We start from the raw sequence: 23,132 nt of genomic DNA on the forward strand, positions 1-23,132 counted from the left end.
ATATTGGAACATTCAAGTTAAACACCCCAAAAGATAGATAAGGCCCCTAGTCAAGTTTTAGATCAGGAACTAGGGATTAAGAAGTGGTCCCGTTGGACCAGGAAAAGAGACGTGTGACGAGGACCAAACTCCAACTTTAACGTGAAGAGGTCCAAACTTTTAATTTAATGTGTCGACGTCCGAAATTTAACTTTACGTGGCGAGGTCAAACTTTTAAATTAATGCGTCGAGATCCGAACTTTTAATTTAATGTGTCGAGGTCCACACTTTTAACGTGGCGAGGTCCGAAATTTTAGTTTGCGTGACGAGGTCTGAACTTTTACTTTAACGTGACACATGCATACGGACCCGGATCAGCGGTTCCCCCTGGAGCAGCTGAGGAATCACCCGTGGCTTAGATAGTATCACACTTCACACAAACAAACATCTACATTTAAATTTAAACATAAACTACACAAACGTAGATTTAAATGTCCAAGTGTCCTTGAGCAAGACACTGAACCTAAATTGCTCCAGAGGGTTGAACCCTCTGTGTTTTAAATTGGAACATATGTGATATATATGATATATGTGATATATATGATATATGTGATATATATGATATATGTGATATATATGATATATGTGATCTGGTGGCACCTTGTGTGACAGTTATTAGTTCAATCACTTCACACAAACAAACGCCTACATTTAAATATAAACTACACACACATAGATTTAAATGTCCAAGTGTCCTCGAGCAAGACACTGAACCTAAATTGCTTCAAGTTAAACACCCCAAAAGATAGATAAGGCCCCTAGTCAAGTTTTAGATCAGGAACTAGGGATTAAGAAGTGGTCCCGTTGGACCAGGAAAAAAGACGTGTGACGAGGACCAAACTCTAACTTTACGTGACGAGGTCCAAACTTTTAATTTAATGTGTCGAGATCCGAACTTTTACATTAATGTGACGAGGTCCGAACTTTTAAGGTGACGAGGTCCGAACCTTTAATTTTACTTTAACGTGATGCATGCATACAGACCCGGATCAGCGGTTCCCCCTGGAGCAGCTGAGGAATCACCCGTAGCTTAAATAGTATCACACTTTACACAAACAAACGCCTACATTTAAATTTAAACATAAACTACACAAACGTAGATTTAAATGTCCAAGTGTCCTTGAGCAAGACACTGAACCTAAATTGCTCCCGAGGGTTGAGCCCTCTGTGTTTTAAATTGGAACATATGTGATATATGTGATATATATGATATATGTGATCTGGTGCCACCTTGTGTGACAGTTATTAGTTCAATCACTTCACACAAACAAACGCCTACATTTAAATATAAACTACACACACATAGATTTAAATGTCCAAGTGTCCTGGAGCAAGACACTGAACCTAAATTGCTCCCGAGGGTTGAGCCCTCTGTGTTTTAAATTGGAACATATTGGAACATTCAAGTTAAACACCCCAAAAGATAGATAAGGCCCCTAGTCAAGTTTTAGATCAGGAACTAGGGATTAAGAAGTTGTCCCGTTGGACCAGGAAAAAAGACGTGTGACGAGGACCAAACTCTAACTTTAACGTGACGAGGTCCGAACCTTTAATTTTACTTTAACGCGATCCATGCATACAGACCCGGATCAGCGGTTCCCCCTGGAGCAGCTGAGGAATCACCCGTAGCTTAAATAGTATCACATACAAACAAACGCCTACATTTAAATTTACACACACACTACACACACGCCTACATTTAAATGTCCAAGTGTCCTGGAGCAAGACACTGAACCTAAATTGCTCCCGAGGGTTGAGCCCTCTGTGTTTTAAATTGGAACATATGTGATATATGTGATGTATATGATATATGTGATATATATGATATATGTGATCTGGTGGCACCTTGTGTGACAGTTATTAGTTGAAACAAACACGTACATTTAAATATAAACTACACACACATAGATTTAAATATTGAAGATTTAAAAAGTGTCCTTGAGCAAGACACTGAACCTAAAATGCTCCAGAGGGTTGAGCCCTCTGTGTTTTAAATTGGAACATATTATTATTAACATTAACATAATTAAGATGTGTGTGACGAAACTTTAACGTAACGAGATCCGAACTTTAACTTTAACGTGACTTTTTATTTACCTACCTACCTCCCGACAGCCCGGAGCTGCTGCTGCTGCTACCTACCTACCTAGCTATCTACCGACCGACTGACCGGAGCTGCTGCTGCTTCTACCTGCCTGCTGCTGCTACCTAGCTACCTAGCTATCTACCAACCGACTGACCGGAGCTGCTGCTGCTTCTACCTACCTGCTGCTGCTACCTAGCTATCTACCGACCGACTGACCGGAGCTGCTGCTGCTTCTACCTACCTGCTGCTACCTACCTACATACCTAGCTATCTACCAACCGACTGACCGGAGCTGCTGCTGCTTCTACCTACCTGCTGCTGCTACCTAGCTACCTAGCTATCTACCGATCGACTGACCGGAGCTGCAGCTGCTTCTACCTGCCTGCTGCTGCTGCTACCTACTTACCTACCTACCGGAGCTGCTGCTACTTCTACCTACCTGCTGCTGCTACCTACCTACCTACCTAGCTATCTACCAACCGACTGACCGGAGCTGCTGCTGCTTCTACCTACCTGCTGCTGCTACCTAGCTACCTAGCTAACTACCTACCGGAGCTGCTGCTGCTTCTACCTGCCTGCTGCTGCTGCTACCTACCTACCTACCTACCTAGCTATCTACCAACCGACTGACCGGAGCTGCTGCTGCTTCTACCTACCTGCTGCTGCTACCTAGCTACCTAGCTATCTACCGACCGGAGCTGCTGGTGCTTCTACCTGCCTGCTGCTGCTACCTACTTACCTACCTACCGGAGCTGCTGCTACTTCTACCTGCCTGCTGCTGCTACCTACTTACCTACCTACCGGAGCTGCTGCTACTTCTACCTGCCTGCTGCTGCTACCTACTTACCTACCGGAGCTGCTGCTACTTCTACCTACCTGCTGCTACCTACCTACCTACCTAGCTATCTACCAACCGACTGACCGGAGCTGCTGCTGCTTATACCTACCTGCTGCTGCTACCTAGCTATCTACCGACCGACTGACCGGAGCTGCTGCTGCTTATACCTACCTGCTGCTGCTACCTAGCTATCTACCAACCGACTGACCGGAGCTGCTGCTGCTTATACCTACCTGCTGCTGCTACCTAGTTACCTAGCTATCTACCGACCGACTGACCGGAGCTGCTGCTGCTTATACCTACCTGCTGCTGCTACCTAGCTACCTACCTGCCTACTGCTGCTTCTACCTACCTGCTGCTCCTATCTACGTACGTACCTACCTACCTGCCTGCTGCTGCTACCTACCTACCGGAGCTGCTGCTGCTTCTACATACCTGCTGCTGCTACCTACCTAACTACTGGAGCTGCTGCTAGTTCTACCTACCTGCTGCTGCTACCTACCTACCTACCTACCTACCGACAGACTGACCGACCAACCGGAGTTGCTGCTGCTACCTATCTAATAGAGGTATTGCTGCTTCTACCTACCCTCTGCTGTTACCTAGCTACCTACCTACCGACCGACCGACCGGAGCTGCTGCTGCTTCTACCTACCTGCTGCTGCTACCTACCTACCTACCGACAGATTGACCGACCAACCAGAGTTGCTGCTGCTACCTATCTAACGGAGCTGCTGCTGCTTCAACCTGCCTGCTGCTGCTACCTACCTACCTAGCTATCTACCGACCGACTGACCGGAGCTGCTGCTGCTTCTACCTGCCTGCTGCTGCTACCTACCTAGCTACCTAGCTATCTACCAACCAACTGACCGGAGCTGCTGCTGCTGCTACCTACCTAGCTACCTAGCTATCTACCAACCGACTGACCGGAGCTGCTGCTGCTTCTACCTACCTGCTGCTGCTACCTAGCTACCTAGCTATCTACCGATCGACTGACCGGAGCTGCAGCTGCTTCTACCTGCCTGCTGCTGCTACCTAGCTACCTACCTACCGGAGCTGCTGCTGCTTCTACCTGCCTGCTGCTGCTGCTACCTACTTACCTACCTACCGGAGCTGCTGCTACTTCTACCTACCTGCTGCTGCTACCTACCTACCTACCTAGCTATCTACCAACCGACTGACCGGAGCTGCTGCTGCTTCTACCTACCTGCTGCTGCTACCTAACTACCTAACTATCTACCGACCGACTGACCGGAGCTGCAGCTGCTTCTACCTGCCTGCTGCTGCTACCTAGCTACCTACCTACCGGAGCTGCTGCTACTTCTACCTGCCAGCTGCTGCTACCTACTTACCTACCGGAGCTGCTGCTACTTCTACCTACCTGCTGCTACCTACCTACCTACCTAGCTATCTACCAACCGACTGACCGGAGCTGCTGCTGCTTATACCTACCTGCTGCTGCTACCTAGCTATCTACCGACCGACTGACCGGAGCTGCTGCTGCTAATACCTACCTGCTGCTGCTACCTAGCTATCTACCGACCGACTGACCGGAGCTGCTGCTGCTTATACCTACCTGCTGCTGCTACCTAGCTACCTAGCTATCTACCGACCGACTGACCGGAGCTGCTGCTGCTTATACCTACCTGCTGCTGCTACCTAGCTACCTACCTGCCTACTGCTGCTTCTACCTACCTGCTGCTCCTATCTACGTACGGACCTACCTACCTGCCTGCTGCTGCTACCTACCTACCGGAGCTGCTGCTGCTTCTACATACCTGCTGCTGCTACCTACCTAACTACTGGAGCTGCTGCTAGTTCTACCTACCTGCTGCTGCTACCTACCTACCTACTGGAGCTGCTGCTAGTTCTACCTACCTGCTGCTGCTACCTACCGACAGACTCACCGACCGACCGGAGTTGCTGCTGCTACCTATCTAATAGAGCTATTGCTGCTTCTACCTACCCTCTGCTCTTACCTTGCTACCTACCTACCGACCGACCGGAGCTGCTGCTGCTTCTACCTACCTGCTGCTGCTACCTACCTACCTACCTACCTACCGACAGATTGACCGACCGACCAGAGTTGCTGCTGCTACCTATCTACCGGAGCTGCTGCTACTTCTACCTACCTGCTGCTGCTACCTACCTACCTAGCTATCTACCGACCGACTGACCGGAGCTGCTGCTGCTTCTACCTGCCTGCTGCTGCTACCTACCTAGCTACCTAGCTATCTACCAACCAACTGACCGGAGCTGCTGCTGCTGCTACCTACCTAGCTACCTACCAACCGACTGACCGGAGCTGCTGCTGCTTCTACCTGCCTGCTGCTGCTACCTACCTACCTACCGACAGATTGACTGACCAACCAGAGTTGCTGCTGCTACCTATCTACCGGAGCTGCTGCTGCTTCAACCTGCCTGCTGCTGCTACCTACCTACCTAGCTATCTACCGACCGACTGACCGGAGCTGCTGCTGCTTCTACCTGCCTGCTGCTGCTACCTACCTAGCTACCTATCTATCTACCAACCAACTGACCGGAGCTGCTGCTGCTGCTACCTACCTAGCTACCTAGCTATCTACCAACTGTCTGACCGGAGCTGCTGCTGCTTCTACCTACCTGCTGCTGCTACCTAGCTACCTAGCTATCTACCGATCGACTGACCGGAGCTGCAGCTGCTTCTACATACCTGCTGCTGCTACCTACCTAACTACTGGAGCTGCTGCTAGTTCTACCTACCTGCTGCTGCTACCTACCGACAGACTGACCGACCGACCGGAGTTGCTGCTGCTACCTATCTAATAGAGCTATTGCTGCTTCTACCTACCCTCTGCTCTTACCTTGCTACCTACCTACCGACCGACCGACCGGAGCTGCTGCTGCTTCTACCTACCTGCTGCTGCTACCTACCTACCTACCTACCGGAGCTGCTGCTGCTTCTACCTGCCTGCTGCTGCTACCTACTTACCTACCTACCGGAGCTGCTGCTACTTCTACCTGCCTGCTGCTGCTACCTACTTACCTACCGGAGCTGCTGCTACTTCTACCTACCTGCTGCTACCTACCTACCTACCTAGCTATCTACCAACCGACTGACCGGAGCTGCTGCTGCTTATACCGACCTGCTGCTGCTACCTAGCTATCTACCGACCGACTGACCGGAGCTGCTGCTGCTTATACCTACCTGCTGCTGCTACCTAGCTATCTACCAACCGACTGACCAGAGCTGCTGCTGCTTATACCTACCTGCTGCTGCTACCTAGTTACCTAGCTATCTACCGACCGACTGACCGGAGCTGCTGCTGCTTATACCTACCTGCTGCTGCTACCTAGCTACCTACCTGCCTACTGCTGCTTCTACCTACCTGCTGCTCCTATCTACGTACGTACCTACCTACCTGCCTGCTGCTGCTACCTACCTACCGGAGATGCTGCTGCTTCTACATACCTGCTGCTGCTACCTACCTAACTACTGGAGCTGCTGCTAGTTCTACCTACCTGCTGCAGCTACCTACCTACCTACTGGAGCTGCTGCTAGTTCTACCTACCTGCTGCTGCTACCTACCGACAGACTGACCGACCGACCGGAGTTGCTGCTGCTACCTATCTAATAGAGCTATTGCTGCTTCTACCTACCCTCTGCTCTTACCTTGCATCCTACCTACCGACCGACCGACCGGAGCTGCTGCTGCTTCTACCTACCTGCTGCTGCTACCTACCTACCTACCTACCTACCGACAGATTGACCGACCGACCAGAGTTGCTGCTGCTACCTATCTACCGGAGCTGCTGCTGGTTCAACCTGCCTGCTGCTGCTACCTACCTACCTAGCTATCTACCGACCGACTGACCGGAGCTGCTGCTGCTTCTACCTGCCTGCTGCTGCTACCTACCTAGCTATCTACCAACCAACTGACCGGAGCTGCTGCTGCTGCTACCTACCTAGCTACCTACCAATCGACTGACCGGAGCTGCTGCTGCTTCTACCTACCTGCTGCTGCTACCTCGCTACCTAGCTATCTACCAACCGACTGACCGGAGCTGCAGCTGCTTCTACCTGCCTGCTGCTGCTACCTAGCTACCTACCTACCGGAGCTGCTGCTGCTTCTACCTGCCTGCTGCTGCTGCTACCTACATACCTAACTACCGGAGCTGCTGCTACTTCTACCTACCTGCTGCTGCTACCTACCTACCTACCTAGCTATCTACCAACCGACTGACCGGAGCTGCTGCTGCTTCTACCTACCTGCTGCTGCTACCTAGCTACTTAGCTATCTACCGACCGACTGACCGGAGCTGCAGCTGCTTCTACCTGCCTGCTGCTGCTACCTAGCTACCTACCTACCGGAGCTGCTGCTGCTTCTACCTGCCTGCTGCTGCTACCTACTTACCTACCTACCGGAGCTGCTGCTACTTCTACCTGCCTGCTGCTGCTACCTACTTACCTACCGGAGCTGCTGCTACTTCAACCTACCTGCTGCTACCTACCTACCTACCTAGCTATCTACCAACCGACTGACCGGAGCTGCTGCTGCTTATACCGACCTGCTGCTGCTACCTAGCTATCTACCGACCGACTGAACGGAGCTGCTGCTGCTTATACCTACCTGCTGCTGCTACCTAGCTATCTACCAACCGTCTGACCGGAGCTGCTGCTGCTTCTACCTACCTGCTGCTGCTACCTAGCTACCTAGCTATCTACCGATCGACTGACCGGAGCTGCAGCTGCTTCTACATACCTGCTGCTGCTACCTACCTAACTACTGGAGCTGCTGCTAGTTCTACCTACCTGCTGCTGCTGCTACCTACCGACAGACTGACCGACCGACCGGAGTTGCTGATGCTACCTATCTAATAGAGCTATTGCTGCTTCTACCTACCCTCTGCTCTTACCTTGCTACCTACCTACCGACCGACCGACCGGAGCTGCTGCTGCTTCTACCTACCTGCTGCTGCTACCTACCTACCTACCTAACGGAGCTGCTGCTGCTTCTACCTGCCTGCTGCTGCTACCTACTTACCTACCTACCGGAGCTGCTGCTACTTCTACCTGCCTGCTGCTGCTACCTACTTACCTACCGGAGCTGCTGCTACTTCTACCTACCTGCTGCTACCTACCTACCTACCTAGCTATCTACCAACCGACTGACCGGAGCTGCTGCTGCTTCTACCTGCCTGCTGCTGCTACCTAACTACCTACCTACCGGAGCTGCCTAGCTATCTACCGACCGACTGACCGGAGCTGCTCCTACTTCTACCTGCCTGCTGCTGCTACCTACCTACCTAGCTATCTACCGACCGACTGACCGGAGCTGCTGCTGCTTCTACCTACCTGCTGCTGCTACCTACCGGAGCTGCTGCTGCTACCTACCGGAGCTGCTGCTGCTTCTACATACCTGCTGCTGCTACCTAGTTACCTAGCTATCTACCGACCGACTGACCGGAGCTGCAGCTGCTTCTACCTGCCTGCTGCTGCTACCTACCTACCTACCTACCGGAGCTGCTGCTGCTTCTACCTGCCTGCTGCTGCTACCTACCTACCTACCTAGCTATCTACCAACCGACTGACCGGAGCTGCTGCTGCTTCTACCTGCCTGCTGCTGCTACCTACCTACCTACCTAGCTATCTACCGACCGACTGACCGGAGCTGCTGCTGTTTATACCTACCTACCTGCTGCTGCTTCTACCTACCTGCTGCTCCTATCTACCTACCTACCTACCGGAGCTGCTGCTGCTTCTACATACCTGCTGCTGCTACCTACCTACCTACTGGAGCTGCTGCTAGTTCTACCTACCTGCTGCTGCTACCTAACAACAGACTGACCGACCGACCGGAGTTGCTGCTGCTACCTATCGCTACCTATCTACCAGAGCTATTGCTGCTTCTACCTACCCTCTGCTGTTACCTAGCTACCTACCTACCGACCGGAGCTGCTGCTGCTACCTACCTACCGACAGATTGACCGACCGACCGGAGTTGCTGCTGCTACCTATCTACCGGAGCTGCTGCTGCTTCAACCTACCTACCTGCTGCTGCTACCTACCTACCGACCGACCGGAGCTGCTTCTACCTTCCTGCTGCTGCTACCTACCTATCTACCGACCGACCGGAGCTGCTTCTACCTTCCTGCTGCTGCTACCTACCTACCTACCGACCGACCGGAGCTGCTTCTACCTTCCTGCTGCTGCTACCTACCTACCTACCGACCGACCGGAGCTGCTTCTACCTTCCTGCTGCTGCTGCTACCTACCTACCGACAGACTGACCGACCGGAGCTGCTGCTGCTACCTACCTACCTGGTGCTGCTACCTACCTACCGACCGACCGGAGCTGCTTCTACCTTCCTGCTTCTGCTACCTACCTACGTACCTACCGACCGACCGGAGCTAATTTTGCTTCTACCTACCTGCAGCTGCTGCTCCTAGCTACCGACCAACCGACCGGAGCTGCTGCTGCTACCTACCTACTGACCAACCGACTGACTGGAGCTGCTTCTACCTACCTGCTGCTGCTTTTGCTACCTACCTACCGACAGACCGACCGGAGCTGCTGCTGCTTCTACCTACCTGCTGCTGCTACCTACCTACCTACCTACCGACAGACTGACCGACTGACCGGAGTTGCTGCTGCTACCTATCTACCTGAGCTGCAGCTGCTTCAACCTACCTACCTGCTGCTGATACCTACCTACCTACCGACAGACGGACAGACCGACCGGAGCTGCTGCTGCTTCAACCTACCTACCTGCTGCTGCTACCTACCTACCGACCGACCGGAGCTTTTTCTACCTTCCTGCTTCTGCTACCTACCTACCGACCGACCGGAGCTAATTTTGCTTCTGCTGCTCCTACCTACCTACCTACTGACTGACTGGAGCTGCTTCTACCTACCTGCTGCTGCTTTTGCTATCTACCTACCTACCGACCGACCGGAGCTGCTGCTGCTTCTGCCTATTTGCTGCTACCTACCTACCGACCAACCAGAGCTGCTGCTGCTACCTACCTACCGACCAACCAGAGCTGCTGCTGCTACCTACCTACCGACCAACCAGAGCTGCTGCTGCTACCTACCTACCGACTGACCGGAGCTGCTGCTGCTTTGAAAATAATAAAATGGAAACTAAATAAATGTATCTTTTCTTTTGAAATGTTTTACTTGAAATGTTTTAATACTGTTAATCTTGCACATGTTGAAACATGTCAATAATCCTGGAAGGTCGGTATCAAAAAGGTCTGTATTTCACATCAACTGTGACGGACGACGAGGGCAAAGAGGAGAGTGGGAAAGAAGATGAGTCTGCGAAGGGGGAGGAGACGGGCAGAGGGCGAGGATCCGAGTGGGAATCGGCAAGACGTGACGAGGGGCAAGCGGGAAGATGGACGGACTCTATGCACGGAAGGAGAAGAGGATCACAGATGATCGTAGAGTGGCCCCCTTCATGGGTCATAACCCTCCTGGGACGAAAACCACCGGCAGAGATCCCTCTATTCTAATAGTCCATACTGTTCGAGAGCACCGAGTATTATTATTATTATTATTATATTTATATGGGAGCAAATAATAGTTAAAGCTGTTTGGAGGCTATTAGGTTTTGTACGGTGCAGCATGAGTTTGATTTGTAAAGATTTTTTTAATACGCAAATTCTTTGATTTGTAAATATTAACATGAAAGTAATAAATGAGCAAAAAAAGAGGACATTAATAAAACCGATTAACAGTTTTGATTCCCTCTTAATTCCATTTGCAGCAGCAGCTCTGTCTTTTATTATTATTATTTGCATACATCACATGATGCTTGATCTGTAATATGAAGTCATTCCTCAGTCCCATTTTATCCCAGTCCCTCTCACATTTGGTGAAAGTAGAACACTTTTACCCAAAAAAACGATTAAAAGAAATTTGGTTTTAGACATTTATTACATGTATTTACTATTGTATTCATATATTCCACGACTTTTGTGAACCTAAGGTTTTTTCGTAAACCAGTTTCCAGCACCAAAACAGTTCATCCACATGAGTAAAGGTATGTTTTCACAAGCCATTTGAAGAATCTTTAATAAATCAGACTTCAACTTTTCAGCTTTAGGGCCAAATTACCTTTTTTTACACTGTAGACAACTGGTGCTTCATTAAATCGATAGCTGAGATTGTTATGCAATTTTTTTAATGTATATCACATGTATCAAATGCAAGTGCCTCTAAAAAAAAAAAAAGGTGAATTTAAGAAATTATGTAAAGGGGGTTAAAGTGTATGCTCATACACGTAGTATTGAATGTATTCAGTGGATACCTCCATGTTTACGTATAAACACACAGAATTTACCCTCATTTGCATATTACGGAACACGGTGATGTCACAGGCTGTGACCTCAAAGGCCCGGAATGTACAGCACTTGAACATTCCGTGCCAGTTCCATTATATATAGTCCATCCAGCCTTGCAGCAACAAACACTAACGTTTTTACGAAAGCTCTTCAGCCATCTTCAGTTATAATGGGTAAAGTATTTGGAAAGCTCTTCACAGCTGTGGAGAAGGAGAAGGAGTTGCCTTCAAACTCAGAAGACATTGGTGTCGTCGCTGGAGGAGGGAAGAGGAAACGGACAGAAGATGGGGAAAGCCTACCGAGGAAAAGAAGTAGGAAACGGGACTCCTCCCCGCAGAACGATGAGTTGCCGTCCAGCTCAGAAGACATTGGTGTTGTCGATGGAGGAGGGAAGAGGAAACAGACAGAAGATGGGGAAAGCCCACCCTGGAAAAGAAGCAGGAAACCGGGCCCCTTCCCGTGGAGCGGTGAGTTGTTCAGCTCAGAGGACACTGGTAAGCTTTATGCCGATATTTTAACCATTATTCTGCTATAAATGATTTAAGAGACATTGAATGATTGTCTTGTCTTTTAGTTTGAGGGACTCTTTGTCCTCGCTCGTGTTGTGAATGCCGGTAAATTCATGTCGTGATGTTTTTTCTCCCATCTCTAGAAAGCAGAAACACACCCGAGGCGGCTCTGAGCGAGGGAAGCGCTAAGAGGAAGGCGGTCGACGATGAAGGACCGGTTGAGAAGAAGTACAGGCTTCTAGACGAGTCAGACGTGTTTAAGGCCAAGTACCAGCAGCTGAAGAAACTTGGCCAAGGATCGTTTGGATGCGTGTTTGCTGGCTACCGCAGAGCGGATAATCTACCCGTAAGTGTTCCTCACATTTTCTTGCACACACATGCAGACACACACATGCACAGTACGGTCAGAAAGTGTAACCAAAAAGTCTTGTTTCTATCTCTTAGGTCGCCATCAAGCATATCGACAGGAAACACCATCTCACCCTTTACCAAGAAGATGATGGGTACACGATCCCCATGGAGGTCGCTGTCCTAGAGCATCTACAGGCCAACTCAGAGCGGCATTCAGCACCAGTTGACCTACTGGACTGGTACGTTGAGGAACAGGGGCTGATCCTGGTGCTGGAGAGACCGTTGCCGGCCGTAGACCTCGCCAACTACATCCAAGGCAAAGGAGGCCACTTGATAGAAACGGAAGCCAAGGTAAGCTGCTGTAGTCATCTCAGAGTCACAGCCATGAAAACATGTCCAAGCATCATCTCTGATCCCTCAACTCTCTCTTTTTGTCTTTCAGATTATAATTAATCAGCTGCTGGATGCAGCCATTGACCTCAAGCAGAAGCACATTTTCCACCGTGACATTAAACCCGAAAATCTTCTTATTGAGACCTGCATGAAGTCGCCGCGAGTTCGCCTCATCGACTTCGGTTTGAGCTGCTTCGACGGAGACGGAGACACCTATAGCAACTTTTATGGTAAGAAGTCCAGCTTCACTCCTGCTCTTTATTAACATTATTTATCGGTGACTTTTAGATTGAAACAAAGCTCCTCCTCCTCCTCACTGTCTCTTTATTATGTCTGTATATTTTAGGTTCTTTCGTCCCCCCAGAGTGGCACCGTCGGCAGGAATACGAAGCCGGACCCTCGACAGTATACCAGATCGGAGTGGTCCTGTTCGCCATGCTCCAAGGCGTGGCATCTAGCGGGCACCTGTCCTTTCAGAAGCTGAAGAACAGTTGGTGGCTTTCCGAATGTAAGAAAAACATACACAAATATGTCGGCAGACACAAATCTATTCACGTTGTGATGGATCACAGGACCTCACCCTTTCTTCTCTTTCTTTCTCTCCAGATTGCAAAGATTTCTACAAGGCGTGCATGCATGTGAATCCGGATCAGCGGTTCACCCTGGAGCAGATGAGGAATCACCCGTGGCTGAGATAGTATCACACTACACCCACACACACACAAACACACGCATACATTGAAATGTCCAAGTGTCCTTGAGCAAGACACTGACCCTAAATTGCTCCCGAGGGTTGAGCCCTCTGTGTTTTAAATTGGAACATATGTGATATATGTGATATATATGATATATGTGATCTTATGATTAACATAATTAAGAAGTGTGTGACGAAAGAGAGGTGTGACGAGGACCAAACTTTAACTTTAACGTGATGCATGCATACGGACCCGGATCAGCGGTTCCCCCTGGAGCAGCTGAGGAATCACCCGTAGCTTAGATAGTATCACACTTAACAAACACCTACATTTAAATTTAAACATAAACTACACAAACGTAGATTTAAATGTCCAAGTGTCCTTGAGCAAGACACTGAACCTAAATTGCTCCCGAGGGTTGAGCCCTCTGTGTTTTAAATGGGAACATATGTGATATATGTGATATATATGATATATGTGATATATATCATATATGTGATCTGGTGCCACCTTGTGTGACAGTTATTAGTTCAATCACTTCACACAAACAAACGCCTACATTTAAATATAAACTACACACACATAGATTTAAATGTCCAAGTGTCCTTGAGCAAGACACTGACCCTAAATTGCTCCCGAGGGTTGAGCCCTCTGTGTTTTAAATTGGAACATATGTGATATATGTGATATATATGATATATGTGATCTTATGATTAACATAATTAAGAAGTGTGTGACGAAAGAGAGGTGTGACGAGGACCAAACTTTAACTTTAACGTGATGCATGCATACGGACCCGGATCAGCGGTTCCCCCTGGAGCAGCTGAGGAATCACCCGTAGCTTAGATAGTATCACACTTAACAAACACCTACATTTAAATTTAAACATAAACTACACAAACGTAGATTTAAATGTCCAAGTGTCCTGGAGCAAGACACTGAACCTAAATTGCTCCCGAGGGTTGAGCCCTCTGTGTTTTAAATTGGAACATATGTGATATATGTGATATATATGATATATGTGATCTGGTGGCACCTTGTGTGACAGTTATTAGTTCAATCACTTCACACAAACAAACGCCTACATTTAAATATAAACTACACACACATAGATTTAAATGTCCAAGTGTCCTGGAGCAAGACACTGAACCTAAATTGCTCCCGAGGGTTGAGCCCTCTGTGTTTTAAATTGGAACATATTGGAACATTCAAGTTAAACACCCCAAAAGATAGATAAGGCCCCTAGTCAAGTTTTAGATCAGGAACTAGGGATTAAGAAGTGGTCCCGTTGGACCAGGAAAAGAGACGTGTGACGAGGACCAAACTCCAACTTTAACGTGAAGAGGTCCAAACTTTTAATTTAATGTGTCGACGTCCGAAATTTAACTTTACGTGGCGAGGTCAAACTTTTAAATTAATGCGTCGAGATCCGAACTTTTAATTTAATGTGTCGAGGTCCACACTTTTAACGTGGCGAGGTCCGAAATTTTAGTTTGCGTGACGAGGTCTGAACTTTTACTTTAACGTGACACATGCATACGGACCCGGATCAGCGGTTCCCCCTGGAGCAGCTGAGGAATCACCCGTGGCTTAGATAGTATCACACTTCACACAAACAAACATCTACATTTAAATTTAAACATAAACTACACAAACGTAGATTTAAATGTCCAAGTGTCCTTGAGCAAGACACTGAACCTAAATTGCTCCAGAGGGTTGAACCCTCTGTGTTTTAAATTGGAACATATGTGATATATATGATATATGTGATATATATGATATATGTGATATATATGATATATGTGATCTGGTGGCACCTTGTGTGACAGTTATTAGTTCAATCACTTCACACAAACAAACGCCTACATTTAAATATAAACTACACACACATAGATTTAAATGTCCAAGTGTCCTCGAGCAAGACACTGAACCTAAATTGCTTCAAGTTAAACACCCCAAAAGATAGATAAGGCCCCTAGTCAAGTTTTAGATCAGGAACTAGGGATTAAGAAGTGGTCCCGTTGGACCAGGAAAAAAGACGTGTGACGAGGACCAAACTCTAACTTTACGTGACGAGGTCCAAACTTTTAATTTAATGTGTCGAGATCCGAACTTTTACATTAATGTGACGAGGTCCGAACTTTTAAGGTGACGAGGTCCGAACCTTTAATTTTACTTTAACGTGATGCATGCATACAGACCCGGATCAGCGGTTCCCCCTGGAGCAGCTGAGGAATCACCCGTAGCTTAAATAGTATCACACTTTACACAAACAAACGCCTACATTTAAATTTAAACATAAACTACACAAACGTAGATTTAAATGTCCAAGTGTCCTTGAGCAAGACACTGAACCTAAATTGCTCCCGAGGGTTGAGCCCTCTGTGTTTTAAATTGGAACATATGTGATATATGTGATATATATGATATATGTGATCTGGTGCCACCTTGTGTGACAGTTATTAGTTCAATCACTTCACACAAACAAACGCCTACATTTAAATATAAACTACACACACATAGATTTAAATGTCCAAGTGTCCTGGAGCAAGACACTGAACCTAAATTGCTCCCGAGGGTTGAGCCCTCTGTGTTTTAAATTGGAACATATTGGAACATTCAAGTTAAACACCCCAAAAGATAGATAAGGCCCCTAGTCAAGTTTTAGATCAGGAACTAGGGATTAAGAAGTTGTCCCGTTGGACCAGGAAAAAAGACGTGTGACGAGGACCAAACTCTAACTTTAACGTGACGAGGTCCGAACCTTTAATTTTACTTTAACGCGATCCATGCATACAGACCCGGATCAGCGGTTCCCCCTGGAGCAGCTGAGGAATCACCCGTAGCTTAAATAGTATCACATACAAACAAACGCCTACATTTAAATTTACACACACACTACACACACGCCTACATTTAAATGTCCAAGTGTCCTGGAGCAAGACACTGAACCTAAATTGCTCCCGAGGGTTGAGCCCTCTGTGTTTTAAATTGGAACATATGTGATATATGTGATGTATATGATATATGTGATATATATGATATATGTGATCTGGTGGCACCTTGTGTGACAGTTATTAGTTGAAACAAACACGTACATTTAAATATAAACTACACACACATAGATTTAAATATTGAAGATTTAAAAAGTGTCCTTGAGCAAGACACTGAACCTAAAATGCTCCAGAGGGTTGAGCCCTCTGTGTTTTAAATTGGAACATATTATTATTAACATTAACATAATTAAGATGTGTGTGACGAAACTTTAACGTAACGAGATCCGAACTTTAACTTTAACGTGACTTTTTATTTACCTACCTACCTCCCGACAGCCCGGAGCTGCTGCTGCTGCTACCTACCTACCTAGCTATCTACCGACCGACTGACCGGAGCTGCTGCTGCTTCTACCTGCCTGCTGCTGCTACCTAGCTACCTAGCTATCTACCAACCGACTGACCGGAGCTGCTGCTGCTTCTACCTACCTGCTGCTGCTACCTAGCTATCTACCGACCGACTGACCGGAGCTGCTGCTGCTTCTACCTACCTGCTGCTACCTACCTACATACCTAGCTATCTACCAACCGACTGACCGGAGCTGCTGCTGCTTCTACCTACCTGCTGCTGCTACCTAGCTACCTAGCTATCTACCGATCGACTGACCGGAGCTGCAGCTGCTTCTACCTGCCTGCTGCTGCTGCTACCTACTTACCTACCTACCGGAGCTGCTGCTACTTCTACCTACCTGCTGCTGCTACCTACCTACCTACCTAGCTATCTACCAACCGACTGACCGGAGCTGCTGCTGCTTCTACCTACCTGCTGCTGCTACCTAGCTAACTACCTACCGGAGCTGCTGCTGCTTCTACCTGCCTGCTGCTGCTGCTACCTACTTACCTACCTACCGGAGCTGCTGCTACTTCTACCTACCTGCTGCTGCTACCTACCTACCTACCTACCTAGCTATCTACCAACCGACTGACCGGAGCTGCTGCTGCTTCTACCTACCTGCTGCTGCTACCTAGCTACCTAGCTATCTACCGACCGGAGCTGCTGGTGCTTCTACCTGCCTGCTGCTGCTACCTACTTACCTACCTACCGGAGCTGCTGCTACTTCTACCTGCCTGCTGCTGCTACCTACTTACCTACCTACCGGAGCTGCTGCTACTTCTACCTGCCTGCTGCTGCTACCTACTTACCTACCGGAGCTGCTGCTACTTCTACCTACCTGCTGCTACCTACCTACCTACCTAGCTATCTACCAACCGACTGACCGGAGCTGCTGCTGCTTATACCTACCTGCTGCTGCTACCTAGCTATCTACCGACCGACTGACCGGAGCTGCTGCTGCTTATACCTACCTGCTGCTGCTACCTAGCTATCTACCAACCGACTGACCGGAGCTGCTGCTGCTTATACCTACCTGCTGCTGCTACCTAGTTACCTAGCTATCTACCGACCGACTGACCGGAGCTGCTGCTGCTTATACCTACCTGCTGCTGCTACCTAGCTACCTACCTGCCTACTGCTGCTTCTACCTACCTGCTGCTCCTATCTACGTACGTACCTACCTACCTGCCTGCTGCTGCTACCTACCTACCGGAGCTGCTGCTGCTTCTACATACCTGCTGCTGCTACCTACCTAACTACTGGAGCTGCTGCTAGTTCTACCTACCTGCTGCTGCTACCTACCTACCTACCTACCTACCGACAGACTGACCGACCAACCGGAGTTGCTGCTGCTACCTATCTAATAGAGGTATTGCTGCTTCTACCTACCCTCTGCTGTTACCTAGCTACCTACCTACCGACCGACCGACCGGAGCTGCTGCTGCTTCTACCTACCTGCTGCTGCTACCTACCTACCTACCGACAGATTGACCGACCAACCAGAGTTGCTGCTGCTACCTATCTAACGGAGCTGCTGCTGCTTCAACCTGCCTGCTGCTGCTACCTACCTACCTAGCTATCTACCGACCGACTGACCGGAGCTGCTGCTGCTTCTACCTGCCTGCTGCTGCTACCTACCTAGCTACCTAGCTATCTACCAACCAACTGACCGGAGCTGCTGCTGCTGCTACCTACCTAGCTACCTAGCTATCTACCAACCGACTGACCGGAGCTGCTGCTGCTTCTACCTACCTGCTGCTGCTACCTAGCTACCTAGCTATCTACCGATCGACTGACCGGAGCTGCAGCTGCTTCTACCTGCCTGCTGCTGCTACCTAGCTACCTACCTACCGGAGCTGCTGCTGCTTCTACCTGCCTGCTGCTGCTGCTACCTACTTACCTACCTACCGGAGCTGCTGCTACTTCTACCTACCTGCTGCTGCTACCTACCTACCTACCTAGCTATCTACCAACCGACTGACCGGAGCTGCTGCTGCTTCTACCTACCTGCTGCTGCTACCTAACTACCTAGCTATCTACCGACCGACTGACCGGAGCTGCAGCTGCTTCTACCTGCCTGCTGCTGCTACCTAGCTACCTACCTACCGGAGCTGCTGCTACTTCTACCTGCCAGCTGCTGCTACCTACTTACCTACCGGAGCTGCTGCTACTTCTACCTACCTGCTGCTACCTACCTACCTACCTAGCTATCTACCAACCGACTGACCGGAGCTGCTGCTGCTTATACCTACCTGCTGCTGCTACCTAGCTATCTACCGACCGACTGACCGGAGCTGCTGCTGCTAATACCTACCTGCTGCTGCTACCTAGCTATCTACCGACCGACTGACCGGAGCTGCTGCTGCTTATACCTACCTGCTGCTGCTACCTAGTTACCTAGCTATCTACCGACCGACTGACCGGAGCTGCTGCTGCTTATACCTACCTGCTGCTGCTACCTAGCTACCTACCTGCCTACTGCTGCTTCTACCTACCTGCTGCTCCTATCTACGTACGTACCTACCTACCTGCCTGCTGCTGCTACCTACCTACCGGAGCTGCTGCTGCTTCTACATACCTGCTGCTGCTACCTACCTAACTACTGGAGCTGCTGCTAGTTCTACCTACCTGCTGCTGCTACCTACCTACCTACTGGAGCTGCTGCTAGTTCTACCTACCTGCTGCTGCTACCTACCGACAGACTCACCGACCGACCGGAGTTGCTGCTGCTACCTATCTAATAGAGCTATTGCTGCTTCTACCTACCCTCTGCTCTTACCTTGCTACCTACCTACCGACCGACCGGAGCTGCTGCTGCTTCTACCTACCTGCTGCTGCTACCTACCTACCTACCTACCTACCGACAGATTGACCGACCGACCAGAGTTGCTGCTGCTACCTATCTACCGGAGCTGCTGCTGCTTCAACCTGCCTGCTGCTGCTACCTACCTACCTAGCTATCTACCGACCGACTGACCGGAGCTGCTGCTGCTTCTACCTGCCTGCTGCTGCTACCTACCTAGCTACCTAGCTATCTACCAACCAACTGACCGGAGCTGCTGCTGCTGCTACCTACCTAGCTACCTACCAACCGACTGACCGGAGCTGCTGCTGCTTCTACCTGCCTGCTGCTGCTACCTACCTACCTACCGACAGATTGACTGACCAACCAGAGTTGCTGCTGCTACCTATCTACCGGAGCTGCTGCTGCTTCAACCTGCCTGCTGCTGCTACCTACCTACCTAGCTATCTACCGACCGACTGACCGGAGCTGCTGCTGCTTCTACCTGCCTGCTGCTGCTACCTACCTAGCTACCTATCTATCTACCAACCAACTGACCGGAGCTGCTGCTGCTGCTACCTACCTAGCTACCTAGCTATCTACCAACTGTCTGACCGGAGCTGCTGCTGCTTCTACCTACCTGCTGCTGCTACCTAGCTACCTAGCTATCTACCGATCGACTGACCGGAGCTGCAGCTGCTTCTACATACCTGCTGCTGCTACCTACCTAACTACTGGAGCTGCTGCTAGTTCTACCTACCTGCTGCTGCTACCTACCGACAGACTGACCGACCGACCGGAGTTGCTGCTGCTACCTATCTAATAGAGCTATTGCTGCTTCTACCTACCCTCTGCTCTTACCTTGCTACCTACCTACCGACCGACCGACCGGAGCTGCTGCTGCTTCTACCTACCTGCTGCTGCTACCTACCTACCTACCTACCGGAGCTGCTGCTGCTTCTACCTGCCTGCTGCTGCTACCTACTTACCTACCTACCGGAGCTGCTGCTACTTCTACCTGCCTGCTGCTGCTACCTACCTAGCTACCTAGCTATCTACCAACCAACTGACCGGAGCTGCTGCTGCTGCTACCTACCTAGCTACCTACCAACCGACTGACCGGAGCTGCTGCTGCTTCAACCTGCCTGCTGCTGCTACCTACCTACCTAGCTATCTACCGACCGACTGACCGGAGCTGCTGCTGCTTCTACCTGCCTGCTGCTGCTACCTACCTAGCTACCTAGCTATCTACCAACCAACTGACCGGAGCTGCTGCTGCTGCTACCTACCTAGGTACCTAGCTATCTACCGATCGACTGACCGGAGCTGCAGCTGCTTCTACCTGCCTGCTGCTGCTACCTAGCTACCTACCTACCGGAGCTGCTGCTGCTTCTACCTGCCTGCTGCTGCTGCTACCTACTTACCTACCTACCGGAGCTGCTGCTACTTCTACCTACCTGCTGCTGCTACCTACCTACCTACCTAGCTATCTACCAACCGACTGACCGGAGCTGCTGCTGCTTCTACCTACCTGCTGCTGCTACCTAGCTACCAAGCTATCTACCGACCGACTGACCGGAGCTGCAGCTGCTTCTACCTGCCTGCTGCTGCTACCTAGCTACCTACCTACCGGAGCTGCTGCTGCTTCCACCTGCCTGCTGCTGCTACCTACTTACCTACCTACCGGAGCTGCTGCTACTTCTACCTACCTGCTGCTGCTACCTACCTACCTACCTAGCTATCTACCAACCGACTGACCGGAGCTGCTGCTGCTACCTATCTACCGGAGCTGCTGCTGCTTCAACCTGCCTGCTGCTGCTACCTACCTACCTAGCTATCTACCGACCGACTGACCGGAGCTGCTGCTGCTTCTACCTGCCTGCTGCTGCTACCTACCTAGCTACCTAGCTATCTACCAACCAACTGACCGGAGCTGCTGCTGCTGCTACCTACCTAGCTATCTACCAACCGACTGACCGGAGCTGCTGCTGCTTCTACCTACCTGCTGCTGCTACCTAGCTATCTACCGACCGACTGACCGGAGCTGCAGCTGCTTCTACCTGCCTGCTGCTGCTACCTAGCTACCTACCTACCGGAGCTGCTGCTGCTTCTACCTGCCTGCTGCTGCTACCTACTTACCTACCTACCGGAGCTGCTGCTACTTCTACCTGCCTGCTGCTGCTACCTACTTACCTACCGGAGCTGCTGCTACTTCTACCTACCTGCTGCTACCTACCTACCTACCTAGCTATCTACCAACCGACTGACCGGAGCTGCTGCTGCTTCTACCTACCTGCTGCTGCTACCTACCTACCTACCGACAGATTGACCGACCAACCAGAGTTGCTGCTGCTACCTATCTACCGGAGCTGCTGCTGCTTCAACCTGCCTGCCTGCTGCTGCTACCTACCTACCTACCTATCTACCGACCGACTGACCGGAGCTGCTGCTGCTTCTACCTGCCTGCTGCTGCTACCTACCTAGCTACCTACCAACCAACTGACAGGAGCTGCTGCTGCTGCTACCTACCTAGCTACCTAGCTATCTACCAACCGACTGACCGGAGCTGCTGCTGCTTCTACCTACCTGCTGCTGCTACCTAGCTACCTAGCTATCTACCGATCGACTGACCGGAGCTGCAGCTGCTTCTACCTGCCTGCTGCTGCTACCTAGCTACCTACCTACCGGAGCTGCTGCTGCTTCTATCTGCCTGCTGCTGCTGCTACCTACTTACCTACCTACCGGAGCTGCTGCTACTTCTACCTACCTGCTGCTGCTACCTACCTACCTACCTAGCTATCTACCAACCGACTGACCGGAGCTGCTGCTGCTTCTACCTACCTGCTGCTGCTACCTAGCTATCTACCGACCGACTGACCGGAGCTGCAGCTGCTTCTACCTGCCTGCTGCTGCTACCTAGCTACCTACCTACCGGAGCTGCTGCTGCTTCTACCTGCCTGCTGCTGCTACCTAGCTACCTACCTACCGGAGCTGCTGCTACTTCTACCTGCCTGCTGCTGCTACCTACTTACCTACCGGAGCTGCTGCTACTTCTACCTACCTGCTGCTACCTACCTACCTACCTAGCTATCTACCAACCGACTGACCGGAGCTGCTGCTGCTTATACCTACCTGCTGCTGCTACCTAGCTATCAACCGACCGACTGACCGGAGCTGCTGCTGCTTATACCTACCTGCTGCTGCTACCTAGCTATCTACCAACCGACTGACCGGAGCTGCTGCTGCTTATACCTACCTGCTGCTGCTACCTAGCTACCTACCTGCCTACTGCTGCTTCTACCTACCTGCTGCTCCTATCTACGTACGTACCTACCTACCTGCCTGCTGCTGCTACCTGCCTACCGGAGCTGCTGCTGCTTCTACATAACTGCTGGTGCTACCTACCTAACTACTGGAGCTGCTGCTAGATCTACCTACCTGCTGCTGCTACCTACCTACCTACCTACCTACCGACAGACTGACCGACTGACCGGAGTTGCTGCTGCTACCTATCTAATAGAGCTATTGCTGCTTCTACCTACCCTCTGCTCTTACCTTGCTACCTACCTACCGACCGACCGACCGGAGCTGCTGCTGCTTCTACCTACCTGCTGCTGCTACCTACCTACCTACCGACAGATTGACCGACCAACCAGAGTTGCTGCTGCTACCTATCTACCGGAGCTGCTGCTGCTTCAACATGCCTGCTGCTGCTACCTACCT

General features: G+C 50.2%; 1 protein-coding gene across 1 annotated transcript; it reads left to right on the forward strand.

Annotated features, from left to right (window-relative positions):
- The first annotated feature begins 11,420 nt into the window (after positions 1 to 11,420).
- LOC117741683 (serine/threonine-protein kinase pim-1-like) lies at positions 11,421 to 13,269 on the forward strand. The gene is made up of 6 exons (XM_034548877.1): positions 11,421 to 11,786; positions 11,945 to 12,147; positions 12,246 to 12,503; positions 12,595 to 12,775; positions 12,892 to 13,053; positions 13,152 to 13,269. Exons 1-6 carry the CDS (start codon positions 11,462 to 11,464, stop codon positions 13,241 to 13,243), a joined length of 1,221 nt encoding a protein of 406 aa, XP_034404768.1. The 5' UTR covers positions 11,421 to 11,461; the 3' UTR covers positions 13,244 to 13,269.
- Positions 13,270 to 23,132: the final 9,863 nt, after the last annotated feature.

This window comes from Cyclopterus lumpus, chromosome 13, assembly GCF_009769545.1.
Source record: "Cyclopterus lumpus isolate fCycLum1 chromosome 13, fCycLum1.pri, whole genome shotgun sequence".
In the NCBI taxonomy this organism is placed as follows: domain Eukaryota; kingdom Metazoa; phylum Chordata; class Actinopteri; order Perciformes; family Cyclopteridae; genus Cyclopterus; species Cyclopterus lumpus.

Excerpts from the sequence above, each read along its gene's own strand:
- LOC117741683 (XM_034548877.1), top strand. The coding sequence starts at position 11,462 with ATGGGTAAAGTATTTGGAAAGCTCTTCACAGCTGTGGAGAAGGAGAAG. Across the intron at positions 12,148-12,245 it reads GCAGAGCGGATAATCTACCC|GTCGCCATCAAGCATATCGA; the intron begins GTAAGTGTTCCT and ends TCTATCTCTTAG. Across the intron at positions 13,054-13,151 it reads CAGTTGGTGGCTTTCCGAAT|ATTGCAAAGATTTCTACAAG; the intron begins GTAAGAAAAACA and ends CTTTCTCTCCAG.